The sequence below is a fragment of the Furipterus horrens genome, unplaced genomic scaffold, assembly GCF_987537825.1.
Source record: "Furipterus horrens unplaced genomic scaffold, mFurHor1.1.pri manual_scaffold_3, whole genome shotgun sequence".
Classification (NCBI taxonomy): Eukaryota; Metazoa; Chordata; class Mammalia; order Chiroptera; family Furipteridae; genus Furipterus; species Furipterus horrens.
In genome coordinates, this window is record NW_028327173.1 from 136,621,126 (window position 1) to 136,638,365 (window position 17,240).

General features: G+C 53.1%; 2 protein-coding genes across 2 annotated transcripts; both read right to left on the reverse strand.

Annotated features, from left to right (window-relative positions):
• Positions 1-1,808: 1,808 nt before the first annotated feature.
• On the reverse strand, positions 1,809-4,566 carry CMTM5 (CKLF like MARVEL transmembrane domain containing 5). The gene is made up of 5 exons (XM_090271886.1): positions 4,206-4,566; positions 3,089-3,241; positions 2,440-2,532; positions 2,177-2,261; positions 1,809-2,078 (listed from the first exon to the last, which is right to left on the reverse strand). Exons 1-5 carry the CDS (start codon positions 4,455-4,457, stop codon positions 2,065-2,067), a joined length of 597 nt encoding a protein of 198 aa, XP_090128012.1. The 5' UTR covers positions 4,458-4,566; the 3' UTR covers positions 1,809-2,064.
• Positions 4,567-5,222: 656 nt separating this feature from the next.
• On the reverse strand, positions 5,223-8,316 carry IL25 (interleukin 25). The gene is made up of 3 exons (XM_090271887.1): positions 8,266-8,316; positions 7,827-8,068; positions 5,223-5,924 (listed from the first exon to the last, which is right to left on the reverse strand). Exons 1-3 carry the CDS (start codon positions 8,272-8,274, stop codon positions 5,669-5,671), a joined length of 507 nt encoding a protein of 168 aa, XP_090128013.1. The 5' UTR covers positions 8,275-8,316; the 3' UTR covers positions 5,223-5,668.
• Positions 8,317-17,240: the final 8,924 nt, after the last annotated feature.

Genomic DNA, 17,240 nt, shown 5'->3' on the forward strand with positions numbered 1-17,240 from the left:
AGATAAAGAGGTGGGACGCAATCCACTGTGCTCAGCAGCCCCTTAGAAGTAACCCAGAAGGAGTCCTCCTCCCCATCATCCCCAGGGACAGTCAGCTGGGACTGAGGACTGCCCCCAGCCTCTGTGGCTCAGCTCCTCACCATGAGGGCAGCCTGAGGCTCTAGGCCAGCAGACACTGAATCCAAACCAATACACCGTGTGGCCAAAACTTGGGCACTGCTTGTCTGACTTTGACCTCTTTCACAGACACAAGTGAGCACGGATGCACGTGCAGGTACACACACCATGGGTGGCACTTATGCTCCCTCTGAGATCCCATTAGGGGCCGTCTCATCTGAGCCACCCTGCTGCTCAGGGGACAGGGCTGGTCCTACTCATTCTGCTCCGAGCAAATCTCTGCCCCCTGCTGGGCTTTACAGTCAGGCTCTCCTGACCACCCTCTCACCCCCTCTCCTGGATGCCCCTGGCTAAGCCCCTTCTAGCCCTCCTCTGAGGCCATGACCCTGCCCCTCGAAGGTCAGCCACCAGTCTTCAGAACGGGTTGTGCATAAAGCCCTGACAGCTGTGAGCGGAGACCAGAGGAACACAGAAAAGCTGGTTCCAACTCCGGTGAGGAACCAGGACATGAGGCTAGGAGAACAAGAAGCAGGAAGCCAGAGAAATCTGACCAAGAGACCTATGGTTATCACCAAGAGGAGCAAAGTACCTCTACTAGAGTCCCAGGGTTCAGGCAGGGCTTAGGGGCTGGGGCCTACATCTGGAAGGAGCACCTCAGAAGAAGGAAAGCATTTCAGGACAGGAGCAAACAAGCATTAGAGAGAGGAGGTAGCAAGTCATCTTGGATGAGCTGCTGAGCTAGGTCACGCTGCGTTCTGCGGGGCTGGGCAGGACCACCTGGCTGCACTGGACTGTCATGGGCCCTGCAGAGCTGATTCTAGGCTTTGGCAGTGCCTGCTCCAACCCTCCTCCCCCAACCCCCCCACCCCACAAGCAAAGCTTTCCCATATCATTCATGGTGGAGAATCATAACCTCCTTTCATCATAGCCTGCCTCCTCCCCCGTCTGTCACCTCTGAATCCCAGGGGCCCAGCACAGGGTCTGCACACAGGAAATGCACAGGAAATGTTTGCTGGGTGCTGGTAAGCTGGGAAAATGGGCTCACTGATGGAGGGAGCTGGAGATGAGGTTGGGCCATGTTTTCTGAGCCAGTACAAGGGATCTCTGTACAGTATCCAAAACACCAGTTAAGGTGTTAGGAGCACTGAGTTCTAGTCCCAGCCCTGTCACGAATAAGGATGGCACTTCCCCTAACTGACCCGTTTTCTCTTATGTGGAATGAGGGCTGATATTTAAGGGCTCTTCTAGTGCCTGCTTTTGGGAACCTCTGCCCTCTTCTGATGCCACAGGCTGACCTCTTCCCAGTTGCTTACAGACCAAGTCTTCCCCACACCACAAGGGGGAGCTCTACACACACCCTCGGTAAGCACCTAGCCTCAAACCCACTAACAAATCTGTGTGCACAGGAGTGGCAGGTGGGCACTCACATTGGGAAGGCTGTTCCTTCTCGGAGCCAGAACTCCAGGTGCCCCGCCACCAGACACACTACCCAGTCGCCTTGTACACAGAGAGCTGCGGCATGAAAATTTTGTGTTGAGCATGTCTTTAGCATCTTCAGTCTAGCCCCCCACTTTCTCATTGCTGAGACATGGTCCCAGAGAAGGACCATGACCTACTCCAGGCAACATTTCCTTGAACACTCCTTGAAGTCCTGATATGCTTAATTCCTAGGGAAGAAAAATACTGACCAGTAGGATTCGAATCTTTTAATTTGGAAATGACCAGCTTTTTCCTGCCCGGTCCTCCCTCCATAACACCCCTCTTCAGTCCGGCTTCATCAGGAGCCAGATCTTAGAGCACCAGGCCCACAAAAGAAGTCCCTGTGACTTCTCAGACCAATCTCCATCTCTGTAGATCTGGGGCAGGGGACAGTGGGCGAGAGGCTAGTGAATCCAAGAGAGATGTGCCTGGGTTCCCCTGTCCCCTTGGTCTGGCTGTAGCCCTGGGTCACTGCTGGTCCCCTGTGAAGATGGAGCCAGGCAGGGAAGTACACGTCAGGCTGGGGCCACTGGGGCAAGGGATGGAGAAGGATCTCCTCTTCCCGAGCACAGGCACTCACCCTCGGTGGCCCTGGGCATGATCTCAGTCCGGTAGATCTTGAAGGCATCATAGGCAAAGACAGAAACCAGGATGATGCCAAAAACCTGTGATGCAGGAGTGGGGATGTCACCACAAAGGCCAGGGAGGTGGGTGGCTCGGGGCAAAGGGTGGGCCAGAGCCCCAGGCACTGGCTTGGCCCTGGGTGGAGGAGGCACAGGAAGTGGGTAGCAGCAGGTTCGTAGGGAACTGATGAGCTGGGGGGGGGGGGGGGGCTAGACTCACAAAAGCAGCAATAGCAGCTCCATCTCGGGAGGTCACAGCTGCAAAGGAGACCACTAGGAAGATGATGATGGCACTGACACAGCGGAGGAAGTCCTGGGGGTGGGGGGAGGGCAAGATTCCAGGTCAAAGGGAAGTCAGAGGGCAGGGGTACCCCATGCACTTTTCCAGGCTAGTCAGCACTTGGCCCTCAGTGCCTGCATAATGTATCCTTGGACACTACATAAAGCATTAAGAGAGAAAAGAGGGAGGGCGCTCACACACTCTCCAGGGAAGGGATGCAGGTGAATGCAGTGTGACCAGGAGAGAAAGCCAGGGGTCTGGGTGCGGCTGACCCAGGCTCAGCAGCTGGGGCCAAGGGGCAGGGCTAGGGGATGCCAGCCCATGGGAGGGCTGGGCAGGGCTGGGGCTGGGCCTTTAACGAGTGGGAGAACAAATCTAAAGGATGTAAGTCCTCATTGTCAGTGACCCAGCAGCTGTGAATCAGTGCAGGTCAAAGCAGTTTTTAAGTACAGGGTACAGAATGGGGCAAAGCCCAGCTGGGATTGAGGGACCCAAGAAAAGGAGAGAGGCTGGAAGAGGAAAAGGAGACCCCCAGATTCAAAGGAGAAGAAATGGACCAGAATGGGATGGGGGAGGTGGGGTCCCTCACCAGACAGGGCCAGTTCAGCCGATCAAAACGCTGGTAGTACTGGGTGGCATAGAGGAAGAGGAAGGCGAGGGTGATAAAGAACTCCAGCAGCGCCGCGGCCATGTATGCGGAGATGGAGGCCGTGAAGCAGATGAAGATGATGAAGGTCAGGGCCTGTAGGACCAAGTGTGTGGACTTACCAGGAAGGAGACACTGGCCTGGCCTGGCCTTGGCTTCCGTCTCCTCAGGAGCTCCCATAGGCTGGTCCCCAGCACCTGCCCTTGGAGGTCTCCCCATTCCTGGTAGCAGGAATCACATTCCAGGGCTTTTGCCCAGGGGCAGTCTCCAGCCTCCCACCTCTGCCAGCCCAGGAGGATTCGAATCTTTTAATTTGGGGTTGACCAGCCGCCTCCTGCCCCGCATCCCAGCAGCCCTGGCAGTTTGGTGTCCTGCTGGGGTACAGAACACCATGTGAACGCAGCCCCTGGAGTCATGCCTGCACCAGCCCTGTGCCCCAGGAGGCAGCCCATGCCCCATAATCCTTTCCCCCCTCCTGGATGCCTCAAACTCCTCTAACAAGGTCCAGAGCCTGTGACTCCATGGCAAGAGATGAGGCTTAAAAGATAATGCTCCACAGTGGATTCTGGGGGTCCCTGCAGCTCTGGCCCTATAGGATGGCATACATGCAGAAGACTTGCCTTTACACTAAGGCCTTGCTAAGGGACCAGGGGAAGATCCTTTCCTGTGAACAGATGTTCACGTGGAGCAGAAACAGATACAACAGGGCTGCACAAAGTCTGCCCTTTTTGATAGTTGGACTTCTTGGACATGCGAAGAATTGGCCATTTTAGAGCCCAGAAAAGACAGGGAGGTGGTGCACTCACCCCGTCCCTGTGTCTTGCACTCCCTCAATGCCCCAGAAAGCTGTCCTATCTAACTTCAATCCTAGCTTCCCCAACTGAGACCTGCTGTCACTGACTCCAGATGCAGAGGCAGCAGGAAGGCAGGGAGGAGAAGAAGGAGGGGCATCTGGGGGTAGGAGGGGTGCCCAGGAAGCCTGGGAAGGGGAGTGGTGGAAGGGTCAGGGGGGCCAGGGCTGGGAGACGTGGAGGCGCCAGGTTGGGGTGGCTGTTGTTACCAGCTCAGTTTCCAGCAGGATGCCTTTCAGGGAGGAGAGGAAGGTCTTGTCCACAGCAAAGCCCTGGAGCCCTGCAGCTGGCCCCTCTTCAGGGGGCCGGTCCCGGTGATCCAGAGCACTGAGCATCTCCAGGAGGCCCAGAGGGCACAGCCCCTCACTGCCAGCAGCCCAGGAAGGGAAAAAGGAAGACGGAAACCTGGTAGGATGGGGAAGCAGATAGAAGAAGGAAGGCACTTTGAGAAACCTGAACATGAAGCGTGCAGGCCTGCTGCGGGGGTCCTAGGAGAAGACAGCCGCCCGGGTGGGGGAGGCCTGCCCAGATGAGCCTCCACCCAGCTGCCCTGCTGGTGCCTGCACCAACCCCCAGGAGGCACATGGGGAGGGGAGGGGCTGGGGAGGAGTGGCCAACCCTCCCCTTACTTGGAGCAGGGCGGAGGGGGAAGAGGAGGAGGTCTGTGGAGACCAGGAGGCGCTGGAAGTGGAGCCAAGAAACAGGCTGGACTAGGAACCCCCAAGGGCCTGAGCCTGAAGAAGTTTGTGTCCCCTCCCCTAACCTTAACCCTCTTCCTAGGCCCATCTTTTCTCCCTTTTCCTTTTGGTGAGGGCGGGAGCTGGAGTGTGCCCAGCAGCACCCCCAGGACCCAGCTGTAGCAGCCAAGATGAAGGACAAAGGCAGATTGTTGGGGGGACAAGGGGGTGCTCTGTTCCTGCTGCAGTGCCTCAATGGGCCTCTGTCTCTCCAGGATGCCAGGAGGGTGGCCTGACCCCCACCTTGGTGTTCAGGAGTGGACTGGGGAGCCAGAGAAGGAGTAGGATGGGAGGTGACAGCAGAAACTCTGGAGAGAGTGGTAGGTGAGGGCTGACCGTGGGGAAGAGAAGGGACTGGGCTGGAGACCACAAGATGTGCAGGCACCAGGATGCCAAAGACGAATTAAACCACTTTTACATACAGATTATTTATTTGGATACGTCTCTCCATGCTCAGAGTCACCCATGTCAGAAGACTAGTAACATGCTCACTGAGTGTTTGATGAGTGAATGAATGAATGAATGAACCAATGAACAAACAAATAAATGAAGTGAAGGGCTCTCTGTTGGCAAGGGGGAAAATATCAAGAAAGTGCCTGTGCTCACAAGGACAGCTGGGGGTGGGAGGAAAGGAAGAGACAGGCTCCCGGCCTCCAGGAATGAACGGAGCTTTGAAGACCTTTATGAGAGGAAACACCAGGGTACCAGCTTCCAGTGGCCACAGCAGCTGCTACTCCCTTCGCTTCACCTGCATTTCCCATCCATTCCAAAAAGTGCAAGTGTGTTTTCCTCTAAAGTCCCCATCCTGTCCACGATCCTGCTGCTCCAGGTGATGACTTGGAGGGGTGAGCTCTTGGGCGTCCTGGCTCACCAGGGTAGATGGTTATACACCCAGTTCCAGTGTTCCAACCGGGGACCAGCCATGGGCAGCACGGCTAGGCCATCACACGAGGCCGCACGCACACACAAGCCAGGGAGACACGGTAGAGCCTGCGTTCCAGGCAGTAGCCATCATGCGCACCCTGCTCACCAGGGCATGGCCGGCGATAGAAGACGGTCTGGTTGTAGTAGAGCAGCACTGAGTTGCCCAGGGGATCCATGTGGGAGCCTGTCTGTAGGCTGACGCAGTGCGGACATAAGCAACGGGCATGGTAGAGGTCTTGCGGGAGCCGGTTCAAGTCCCTGTCCAACCTGTGGGGGTAACACTCGTCAGTCAGGCCCTGGAAGGAAGCTGGCCAGGCAGACACGGTCTGGACGAGAAGCGGGGAGGGCCCAAGGTGGGTGGAAATGCCAGAGAAAGGAAATCGTGCTGTCGGGAGGCCTGGCTTCTTGCCCTAGTTCTGGCACCCACTTGCTGGGTGACTTTGAACAAATCATCCCCTTCTCTCTGGGATTTATTTTCCCCCACTGTGAGGGTCAGGATGGAAGCATGGTGTTCCTATTAGTCCTGGAACCCTAAAGGAGGCAGGACAAGGTCAGCAGGCTCCTGCCTGAGCCTCTGCCAGACCAGCTCCGCTCTGTGATAACACACACTGAGCTCTGGCATGACATTTCTCTTTGTAGTTGTTATTACCTTTTAGGGTGTTTTTAATTATAGTAAAAATTGGTCTTACATTAGAAGTGTAAAATGAAGACTAGCAGTCTAGCTCCCCACCAGTCCCACTCCCCAGAGGGCGCCACCGTCAACCACTTCTTGCACTTGCTCCAGACACCATCTGTACATGTAGTATAAGCACATGTTAGAGCGCACGATGACTGACTGATTTACTCTGAAAGGGTGTAGTGGTCCAAAAAAAATAGGCATTCCACAGGTCTAGGACTCTAGAAGCCTAGCAGGAAACAGCTGCTAAGTTGTAAGACCATTCTCTCTGCAGATAAGCCCTCAGAATCTAGGGCTCAGCTAGCACAGCATTTTCCAAAGTGGGTTCCCTTATGAGTACCTTGAGAGAGAAGGGTTCTGTGGCCAAATGAGCTTAATGGTTTCTTGTCTGCGGACTTCTTGCAGACTTAAATGTGCTGAGCACTTGGTGAGTCTACAAGGAGTCAGGGCTGGAGCAGCTTTACCCACACTTTTTTCTAAGGAGCGGCTTGTGGGATGAATGTTGCAAAGAATCCACTTTGGGGAAGACCACCTGCGTGGTTATCAGGGGCTCAATGAGGGATCTGGATCCCAGCAGAGTTAGCCACCTGACTCCCAGCCTTCCCAAAAGTGCTCCCACCCTTCACATTTAGCCAGGGATCCAGCCGGACTTCGGAAACCACTTCAAAGTATGGTGTCTGGGGTCTCCACAATGGATCTAGTTTCAATCAGAACTGAACCCCTCCCTACCTACTGAACTTCTCCATTCATCCCCAAAGCCAAGGTTAAGCCAGACTGGACTTATGAGGAGTGAGAACACAGACACCCTGTGCAGACAAAACAGGAGAAATATGTTTGGGATTCCTAAGACCTAATTTTTAGCATTTTGTTTCATTGTCCCTATTTCAGTTCTTCCTAATATTTTTCACATCGTGGCACAAATAGAGAATTACAATATTTGTGTGGCACACAGAGTAAAAGACTAAGACTGCCCATGATCCAAGGTAAGCAGCCTGATGCTCTAGCTACCCAGTAGACCCCACGTGGAGGGTTTTTTTATGCTGGTAAATTTATAACCCACTCATATCCCAAGGCAACACATTTTGTATTGGGATGCTTCTTGCCTATATCATACCATGATTCCCTGATATTCTAATTAGAAAAGCATGGCCATTGTACGGAGGAAGGAGGAGGAGGAGAAAAGGAGAGAACCAACATTTTATGTACAAAATATAGATTTTGCGTACATTATGTCATATGATCTGCATGTTAGCCTATGTGGTATTATCTCATTTTACAGATGAAAAATAGCCTGAGCTTTGAAACCTTGAGTAATTGGCCCAAGGCCGCCCAATAAGAGTCAGAGCTAGGACCCAGACTAACACCCAAACCTTGATGGCCTCTCTGAGATAAAAAGGGGCAGGTAGGCTGGAATTGGGTAGAACCCCCTTGGCCCCTCACACACACCCTGCCTGGCACGTATGCAGGCATTCAGGAGGGAACAACAGACTCACTCATATCTCCAGGGGGAGATGGACCTGCTGTTGAGGGGTCCATCTTCGCTGGCCCTGCAGGATACTGGGTAGTGTGCGAGACTAGTCTCTGAAGGAGGCATCGGCACAGTGTTCAACTTCAGCAACTCTTCAGTGGGGTCCTGTCCTTTGCTGGGGAAGCAGCTGGGCCAGCGGGTGTAATCCTTGTGAAGCCGCAAACAGAGGGTGTGGGCTCCCATGACTATTGCTAAGAAGGCAGCCACCTGTAAGAAAAGACCACTAAGACAACTGCTCCCATCTAGTCTGGGTGCCCTTCTCCCAGCAGTTTCCCTAGATCTTGGTTTTTAGCTCCACCTGATCCCCAGCCCCAAACCTTGGAACCCAACCTCCCTCCACCCCCAACAACATCCCTGCTGCTTTCCCACTTGGCACCGTCCCCACCGGGCCTCTGCACACTCACCTGGTACATGCTGGATGCCAGATGCTGCTCACCAGCGCGGTGCTGTAGAGGCTGACAGGCAGGGCCCTGTGGGAAGCAGGCTGGCTGGAGCAGTTTAGGAGTCCTGGTTTTATTTTCAGCAAACCTGTTTTGTTTATTCAAATTTATTTCCACTACCTTTTGGAGGGAGTAACCTGAGATTAAAAAACAAAACAAAACCAAAGAAAACCTGACAGTGTTTCCAAAGCTGCTTAAAATACTATACTCATGGAAGTTGTGATAAACATTGTTGTAAGCATGGAAAACAATTGGGTAAACTTTGTTCTTTGCATGGAGTCAAAGCAATAGTACTCTGCTCTTCTGAGACTTTGACAACTGGCATTATGGGAATTTCTCTGATTGGCTTGGTAGCAGCCAAAATTAGGGAACATCATCTGGCCTCTCTTCCAGAGGCTTCATTTTCATGGTCTCTCCTGCTCCCACTTAGCCTCTTGTCTCCACCATTCCTTCTTCTCAGAAGTCCTCCTAATCACCTACCATAGTGAACATTTCCACTCTACCTCCTATGACTATCAACCCTTCTGTTCTCTGTCCCCTCCCTCATCTTCAATGACCCCAACTCCTATGACCCTCCTCATCTATGACTTCTCCCCATTGTCCATCACCCGCTTCCTAACTTACCCTCACCCTCTCCAGTGGCCCCCCAAACCCCCATCCCTGCCCTTTCCCTGACCCCACAGGACCACCCGCATCCCATCAGTTTGTTGGCTGGATATATAAGGTCTAATGGAAGAAGTTGTGGGTGACTGTTCCCATTGCACAAATGAGAAGGTAAAGCCAAGAAGAGGAGGGGCCTGGTAACTGCCTAATCTAAATCCCAACAAGAGGTCCCGGTTCCAGGGACCAGTCTGCCCCCACCCCCACTCACAGGGCCTTGGGGGATAAGGTCTTGGTAGGGGAGTTGCTGCTCTCAGGCCATGAGATGAGCCCACCCAGCCTCAGAGTCCCCAGCTGCATGGGCTATTGTTGGCTGGGGCTATGGTAGGGGGCGCAATTGTGTTCACAATGGTTCAAGCTGGGGCTGACCCCAAAGACACACATCAGCCAGGGACCACCCAGCCTGAGAGGCACTGTGCTGAGAGCAGGCCAGAGCCTACTTCCCTCCAGGCCTTTTTTCTCATCTTTGCCCACTGACCCCCCTCAAACCCCACACCCACTACCCCCCCACCCTTATATTGACACACCATATATTGACATTGTCTCTAGAATGATGTTTCCTGATTTGCATGTGCTTTCCCTTAGAAAATACTTCTCTTGTAACCAAGGACGCAGGAAATAAACAAAGAACAAGGAATAACTTCAACTGTAGAGGGAGGAGGAATCCTTCAAATGCTTTAGGACAGCGATTTTCAAACCTTTTCATCTCATGGCACACATAAACAAATTACTAAAATTCTGCGGCACACCAAAAACTATATTATATTTTTTGCCAGTCTGACAAGAAAATAGATATAATTTTGATTCATTCACAGCAGACCATTATTTTTGTGTTGGCTGTTTTCATTTTTTAATTTGACAATCTAAGGGAAGAAAGGTCAGTGCCCCTGACTAAACAATCAGGTATTGCATGTTTGTGGCTCACCAATGTGTTTCCGCACACCAGCTGAAAATTGCTGCCCTAGGGCAAAGCAGTGCTAAAGCACAGTAGGAATGAGGTCAGGGGGCAGTCTGGGGGATTGGGAGAAGCTGCTCTGGGGAGGGCCTTGAAAGGGAATGGGGGTGGGGTGGCAGGGGCAGGTAGGGCTCCAGGCAAACAAGTGGCAGCTGGGAGAGCAGGGGCCCTTGGGAGAGCAGGGGCCCTTAGGAGAGAACTGAGTCAGGAACCTATCACCTGGCTCCCACTGTTCCCTCTTCACCTGTGTGGTCCCAGACACTCTCGCTTCCACACTCTGTTGGCCTCTCAGCTCTGTGTGTCATGTGCCAGGATGGTGCCAAGGCCTGTACGTGCATTGGCTCATTTTATCTTCCAATAAAAGCATGAGGTGGAAACTATTACCCCTATTATCTCATATTCAGATGAGGAAACGGAGACCTAAAGAAATTTAGTAACCTTCTCAAGGTCACACGGGAAGGGGCAGAGGTGGTTTTCCACTCCAGCCCTAACCAACTCCAAATCTAAGCTCCTGGCACGAAGGTGCCACACCATGCTGCCCCTGGTTGGCTGCAAACGGAAGGGAAGTCCACACATAGATGCTTTTCTACTCACCTGGACTTGAGGTGGGACAGATCTCACCTAAACCTGCCCCAAGGCCACAGGCCATTCCTGCCCACTCGGGCATTGAGCCCTGCTGAGTGGGATCCACTGCTCCTCACTGCTATTGGGTCTGGCACGAGGCCCCTAGGGCAGCTCTCGATGTTCCTGAGCAACCTCCAACCCCAGAAAAGGCTCTGTGAGGGCAGTGCTCTTCAGAAGACCTGAATCCCTACGGGTCTCCCCCAAACCAATCAAAGCTCCAAAGCCTGACATTGGCCCAGACCTCCTGATCTTGCCCAACCCCTCAACCTCCATCCCTTGCCCTGGTCAAAAGAGCTGAAAGTGATCCTAGCTACTTACTACTTGCTGATGTTGCAAAAAAAAAAAAAAAAAAAAAAAAAAAACACATATTTTGCCCAGGACATTGACCTTCTGAAGAGCCCTTTGGGGTGACCCCCTTCCTCTGTAGCAGGACCTTCTCTGAGGAAATCCCTGAAAGTCAGAGGGAGGGCCCCTCCACACACACAGTCTCCCCTAGGGATGATCAGGCCTGACAGAGAATGTGTGCTCTGAGCCACACACCTCTGCCCCGCCCCTTTGCTCAGCCTCTGCTCTTATCTCAGCAGCATCTCTGTGGGACTCCTTAGGGTAACTCCCTGCCATGAGAAACATTTTCCAGAGGGCTTTCCTCCTGGGGTGACTAGTTTTGGAATCCCTGAGTCACTTCAGCTTCCAGGGAATCCTTGGGGATGTGGGGAGATGGGTGTAGTAATGGGGAGAATGCTGGAGGTGGGAGCAAAGAAAAGTTCAACCAGCACCTGCTATCAAGGATGCCTTCCAGTGTGTTCTCACCTGTCTGGGCCTGACCTGGCAGTCAGAGGAAACCCGCTGGGAGACCCACCCTGTACTCCTGGGAAGAGAGATCAGCACCTAGCTGGAAAGGGCAGAGAAGATGTGGCCCTTGGCCAGAAAAGGCTCCTGGGGCTTGCAGAAAGATGGAATGTGGCTGTCCTGCTCTTTCTCAGAAAGATATTCAAATCTTCACCTGCTGCCTTAAAGTGCTGACCCTACATCTGATCAGCTCTTGACCTTGGGCCCTCTCTGGTCCTTTCTCCTTATTTGTAGACATATATGTGTATTGGGGGTGAAGGTGGGGGTTAACCTGGATGGCTGCAAAAGTGCCAACCAGCTTAGCTGCTCTGGACCTCAGCTCCTGGAATAGTGCTGAAACAACAGGACTCAGCAGAAGCTCATCTCCACTCACCTGATGTGAGGCAGGGCCACTGGTGGTTAAAATGCTGGAGCACCTCTGCCCCTGCTAGTAAGTAGATGATATCCTCAGCCCAGGAGCACCGGTACCTATTACAGCCTGCCTGTGTCCTGCAACTAAAAGCCTGGCTCAGATAGGGCCTCCAGAACACTGCTTCATGTACTGATTGACAGGTGATAATGGTACCAGTTGCTAATTATTTGTAGTGTCACCTTTAGTTACAAAGATGCTTAGGCTCAGGAGCCAGCCTTCAAAGAGAACCCCGTCTGGCCTGGGAGACACACAGAGAATCGGATTACACAAGACAAGAAGGCCCACAACTCCCTCTCCAGCTGGGTGCTGGTACCCCCCTAGAGCAAGAAGACCCTGGCTTACTCAGCTCTGTCCTACAGTCAGGGCTGCCCCTGTTCATTTATCCATTCACCAAGTATTTATTGAGCACTTATTGTACTTTACACCAGGCACTATTTTAAACAGTAGGAATGTAGAAGAGGACAAGCCAGATAAGGTTCCTGTCTCACGAAACTTCCATCTTAGGAGGACACAGATGATAAATAAGGAAACAGATAATTTTCTGATAATAATTATGAGATAGGAAGTTATGGGGGCATGGGGTTGCTTTAACTTAGAAAGCTGGGGAAGGCCTCTCTGAGGATGAGCGGTCCAGGCAGAAGGAGCAGGACATGCGGAGCCCTAGAGGTGGGAAACAGATGGGTGTATTTGAGAAACAGAAAAGACACTGTGGATGGAAAACAAAGCATATGGGGGAGAGTGAGATGTGATGATGTGGAAGCGGTAGGCAGGGACCAGATCACATAGGTACTGTTGTGGGGCATTTGAATTTTATTCCAAGGTCAGTGGGGAAGTACCGACTGGATTCAAGCACGAGTGCAGTGACGTGAGTTTCCCGAACACAGGCACTGTGTCCTTGATATTCTGCTCTTCCCAACCCAGGGCTGATATCAAATAACAATAATAGTTGCTTTTATCCAACGTTTATACATCGTGAGTTCCATTCTTACCCCACTTTATAGACAGAAAACCAGAGGCTCCAAGAGGTCATGTAGCTTGCCAAAGTCACTAGCTAGTGTTGGAACCAGGATTAGAACCCAGGCAATCTGGATGCTGAGGGATCCAAAGGAAGAAGATTGGAGAAATTCACAAGCACCTGAAAAGTTCCGAGTAGCAGGAGGAATAAGAACAGGTCAAGGAAGTCATAGGGTGGGATGAGGGAGAGATACCAGCAGGTTGTCCCTGCTGGAAAGCGGAGAGAAGACTGAGACCCAGAAAGTCAGATGGAGGGGATCCTTCCTTTCTTCCTCTGAATATAACAAGGGCAGGTCTCAAAGCTGAGGGCCTGGCTGCCTAAGGCTGCCTCCCAGGGTCTTAGCTGTCCACCCAGCCTGGGCTTTCTCTACCTAACTTGGAGGCCACAGCTCTCTCTGAACAAGTTAGATTCACCTTAAACCTCTGTAAAAGAGAAGGTAAGGTGAGGTACAAGACAAGGGAAGAGGCTCTTCCTGCCCTGAGCAAAAAACCCTTTCATCTTTCACAAAAGCTCAAGTTGTGGGGAGAGCCAAGGTGAAGAGGAAAAGCCAGGAGGGGAATCACCACGATGCAGGGCACTTTACATATACTTACGCTTCACCAAAGCCACTGTTACAGATAAGCAGCTGAGACTCAGAGATGTTATACAACTTGACCACGATCACACAGCTTATAAACCAGGATTCACTTCCAAGTCTGGCTGTCTCTGCACAGAGGCAGTCTTATTTTCCTGCAGATTTGCACTCTGCTGCCCATACCTATGTTTCCCCAAGGATGGAGGCCATTGCCCACCTCCCAGACAACCATTTTGCCTGGTCCTGGAGCTTCATTCCTGCTTAGCCTTTTCTGGCCTCCATCTATTTCCAATGTGCCAGTCAGAGTGTTCACCTTGGCAGTCCCCTGGGCAGAGAGCATGGAGTCACCCCCTCAGTGTATGTGTTCCAGGTAGCCAGGCCTCCCAGGGCTGGGGTCTGTTGGACCAGGCTGGAGCTGGGATGGGGGAACTCTCCCTTCAGATGCATCTGGAAATTTAAAAGTTCCTCTACCATCCTAAGAGTGCCTGAGTCTGATCAGGATTCCCAGCCCCATGCCCAGGTCTGTACTCCTTTCATTAGCCAAGTCCAGAACCAATATTGTCCATCCTCATATTCTTCTCAGAATCTCTCCCTAACCCACTCCCTCGCCTCTGAAGAGGGTTTTTTTCTTCCTTCCTTCCATCCTTCCTTTCAGAGATTTCTGACTTTTGGAAAAGATTTTACTTATTTATTTTTAGACAGAGGAGAAGGGAGGGAGAAAGAGAAACTTTGACCGATTGTCTCTGGCACGTCCCCAGCTGGGGAACAGTCTGCCACCCAGGCCTTTGCCCTGACTGGGAATCGAACAGGCTGATACTCAATCCACTGAGCCACACCAGCCAGGGTGCAGAGGGTTTTTCATAGGTGTCCAGGCAATAGGGAGGAAAGGGGTGGTGTTCTCAGAACACCAGTCAAAGCAGGTATGCTCACCTCCTTCCCACACGGGGAAATGCCTGTGGGCCTGTGGAATGTGGAGAGGGGAGTTATCTACCCGCCCAAGGCCTAAGGTTCACAAACGGCCTTAAATTAGATTTTCGATATTATTGCCAAATTAGGTCATACATAGAGTCTATTTTTTGTGTTTTGTAGATGTAAAAGGGGATATGAACAAGTGCAGCGACTGAAAATAACCTCACAGGGAGATCTGATCATGAATTCCTAACTGAGCAGGTCATGGTGGGTTGTCATGCCCCAGGCTTATAACTTCTTTGGTAAAGGTTTTTAAGTAAGCCCTGTCCAATGTTCTAGGTCAACACACCTTTGAAATACCATAAGTAATCTTCTTTTCGAGACTCTTGAAGGTGTAACCACCCTCAAGGGAACACAGAATCTAGTTAACCATTCAGTACCTTGCTATCTGACTGGCTGGTTTGGCTCAGTGGATTGAGCATCGGCCTGCGAGCTAAGTGTCGCTGGTTCGATCTTCCAGTCAGGGCACATCAGAGAAGGAAAACTCTGACTCCAAAAAACCTCCGCTGCCTTGCGGCATACCTCTTCAGGGGAAAGACTAAGGGAGTAAACCCCGACAGAAAATCAGGAGCCGGAGTCCCTAAGGCGGTTTGACGTTGTAGTCAACACCGGCAACTCCAGCGGCGCACCTGAAGCCAAGCTGTATTGACTCCGTCTTTCCCTTGGACCCTTCAGCTGCGAAGAGAGGGGGGGGTCTGCTGCATGGGCAACAGCAGACCCTCCATATCACCCTGCCCAGGCTCTGTAGCTTCAGCTTCACTGGAGAGGACACTCCAGCGTCATCGCAAGATGTCGATTCAACACGGGAGGAGACAGATACCGTGTCACTCCCGAGGTCGGACTGCACAGCCATTCTCGGCGGTGCAGATAGACTCTTAAGAAGCTACACCATCGTCTCTCGAGACGGACGGCTGCTGACGAACCTTGCTATCTCCCACCTTCATGTAATCTTCCTTAAATTCCCTCCTTATTTCCAAATGCATCAAAGAAACCACAAAATTGTCATTCTTCATTCCCTGGAGCATTTGAAATCTTGCTTCCAGGCATTGTCTTCAGTTTGGCTCAAATAACCACAAAAATTCTCTATAGGTTTGGACATTTCTTACATCAACAATTTCAAGTGTTAATTTGTTAAATGTAAGTATTAAAAATAGACTACAGCTTTTCAATACTGTTTGGCATCTCACTTTTTAAATACTCCAAACCTCAAAAACAGACGAAAGGCTTCCCACCAGCCTCTGCAAGGCCTTGATGTGTGTTGTGCCCCAAAAGGAAAAGAACAAGGGATGAGGGAAGGGTAGCTGGAAAGAGACAGTGACACACACCAAGGAGCAGTAATGGTGGGAGAGGTGTGGAGACCCAAGAGCCCTACCGTTTCAGCAGATAAACCTGGAAGGCCAAAGCACATCTCCTCTGAAAGGGTTCTGCCTTTTTGTGCCCGTGATCCCCTCTCCCGCTCTTCGTGGCAGCAGAAGTGTGCCAGGCAGAGGGCTGGGGACAGGCCCAGACTAGCAGGAGTGTAAGCAGCAGCTCAACTCGCCCTCCTGAAGCTCTAGAACCAGATACTCAGACTTCACGTTCTCTCGCCAGGGCCAGAATCCATGTCCAGCCCTAGACCCCCGGCTTGTCCCACGCAGGAAAGACCGTTAACCCTGTCACCCTGCAAAGGCAGCGCCAAGGGAGAAGAGAGGCTCTACTGAAGACACCAGAAAGGCAGAAGGAGTGCGCTCCCTCCCACGGGAAAGACAGATGTAGGGCTAATGAAAGGGAGGCAGAGAGAGGCGCAGAACCGGCGGGGGAGATCGGGGGCGTTGCAGGGAGAGGCAAGCCCCCAGAAATGAGTGCACCCGACCACCCGGAGGGCCGCCTCGACGTCTGGAAAAAGAACACACCATGGAGAGGGGCCGGGAGGGGGCGTGGAGTTTGGCCCGAGGGTCAGGAGCTGAAACTCAACACCCGCCTTTGGAGGGATCTCCCTCCTCTCTCCTCCGCCCCTTCCCTTCCCCTCCCTTTTCCCCTCCCTCCTTTCTCTCAATCCCCAAGACTAAGCCCTGTGCCGGAGCGGAGAGGGCCGGAGGGGAGGAGAAAGGAACTGCACTGAGGAGCCTGGAGCCCGGGAAGGGGAGGGAAGGGGAGCCACGAGCCGGGGTGAGCCTAAAGGCCACGTGCGGCCCCCAGAGCCTCCCCAGCCTTTTTAGTGTCCACCCCACCTCCAGGCCCCTGGCCCCTGCCCCTCCTTCGCCTTCTCTTGGCTCCTTTTGCTTTGTGGCCTTTTCCTCCGTTCCCAGAGACACCTGGAAGCTTCCCCGAGCTCTGGGGAAGCCGGGAGGCCCTGTCCAGGGTGCGCGCGAGCGGGGCGGCGGACCGGCGCCGAGGGTAGGAACTGGTACAAGGTGGCCCTGCAGTCTGCGGCCGAGGGGCGGGTGGGCCCGGGTGCGTCCCTCTCTTTGACTTTGGAAAGGCCGTCCAGACCATTCGAGCCGTGCTGCGTGCCGTGCCATCGCGGCGATCCCCGAGCCCGGGGCGCGCTGAGAGCGAGTGTGCGGGAGTGCGAACCGCCTCGCCGCCCGGGGTGCGAGTGTCTGGGCCGAAAACAGCCGCTCAGGCAGGCCACGCATCCCCACGGCCACGCTCGCGCAGGCCTTTGGCGTCAGCCTGGCCTCCTGTGCCAAGTTGGGCGAGTTTGAAGTGGGACGTAGGCCTCAGTTCTCGCTTTCTCCCCACAGCGGGGCCGCCGCACTGCCCCAGGCGCCCGGACCGCAACCCTGGGAGCCCTGCTCTCCGATCCCAAGTCGTGTTGGGCTGGTTCCTAAACTCGCTCGTCCAGCCCAACAGCCCCGGCGGCTTCTCCCAGCCCTCGGGGCTGTCCTGAACGGCCTGG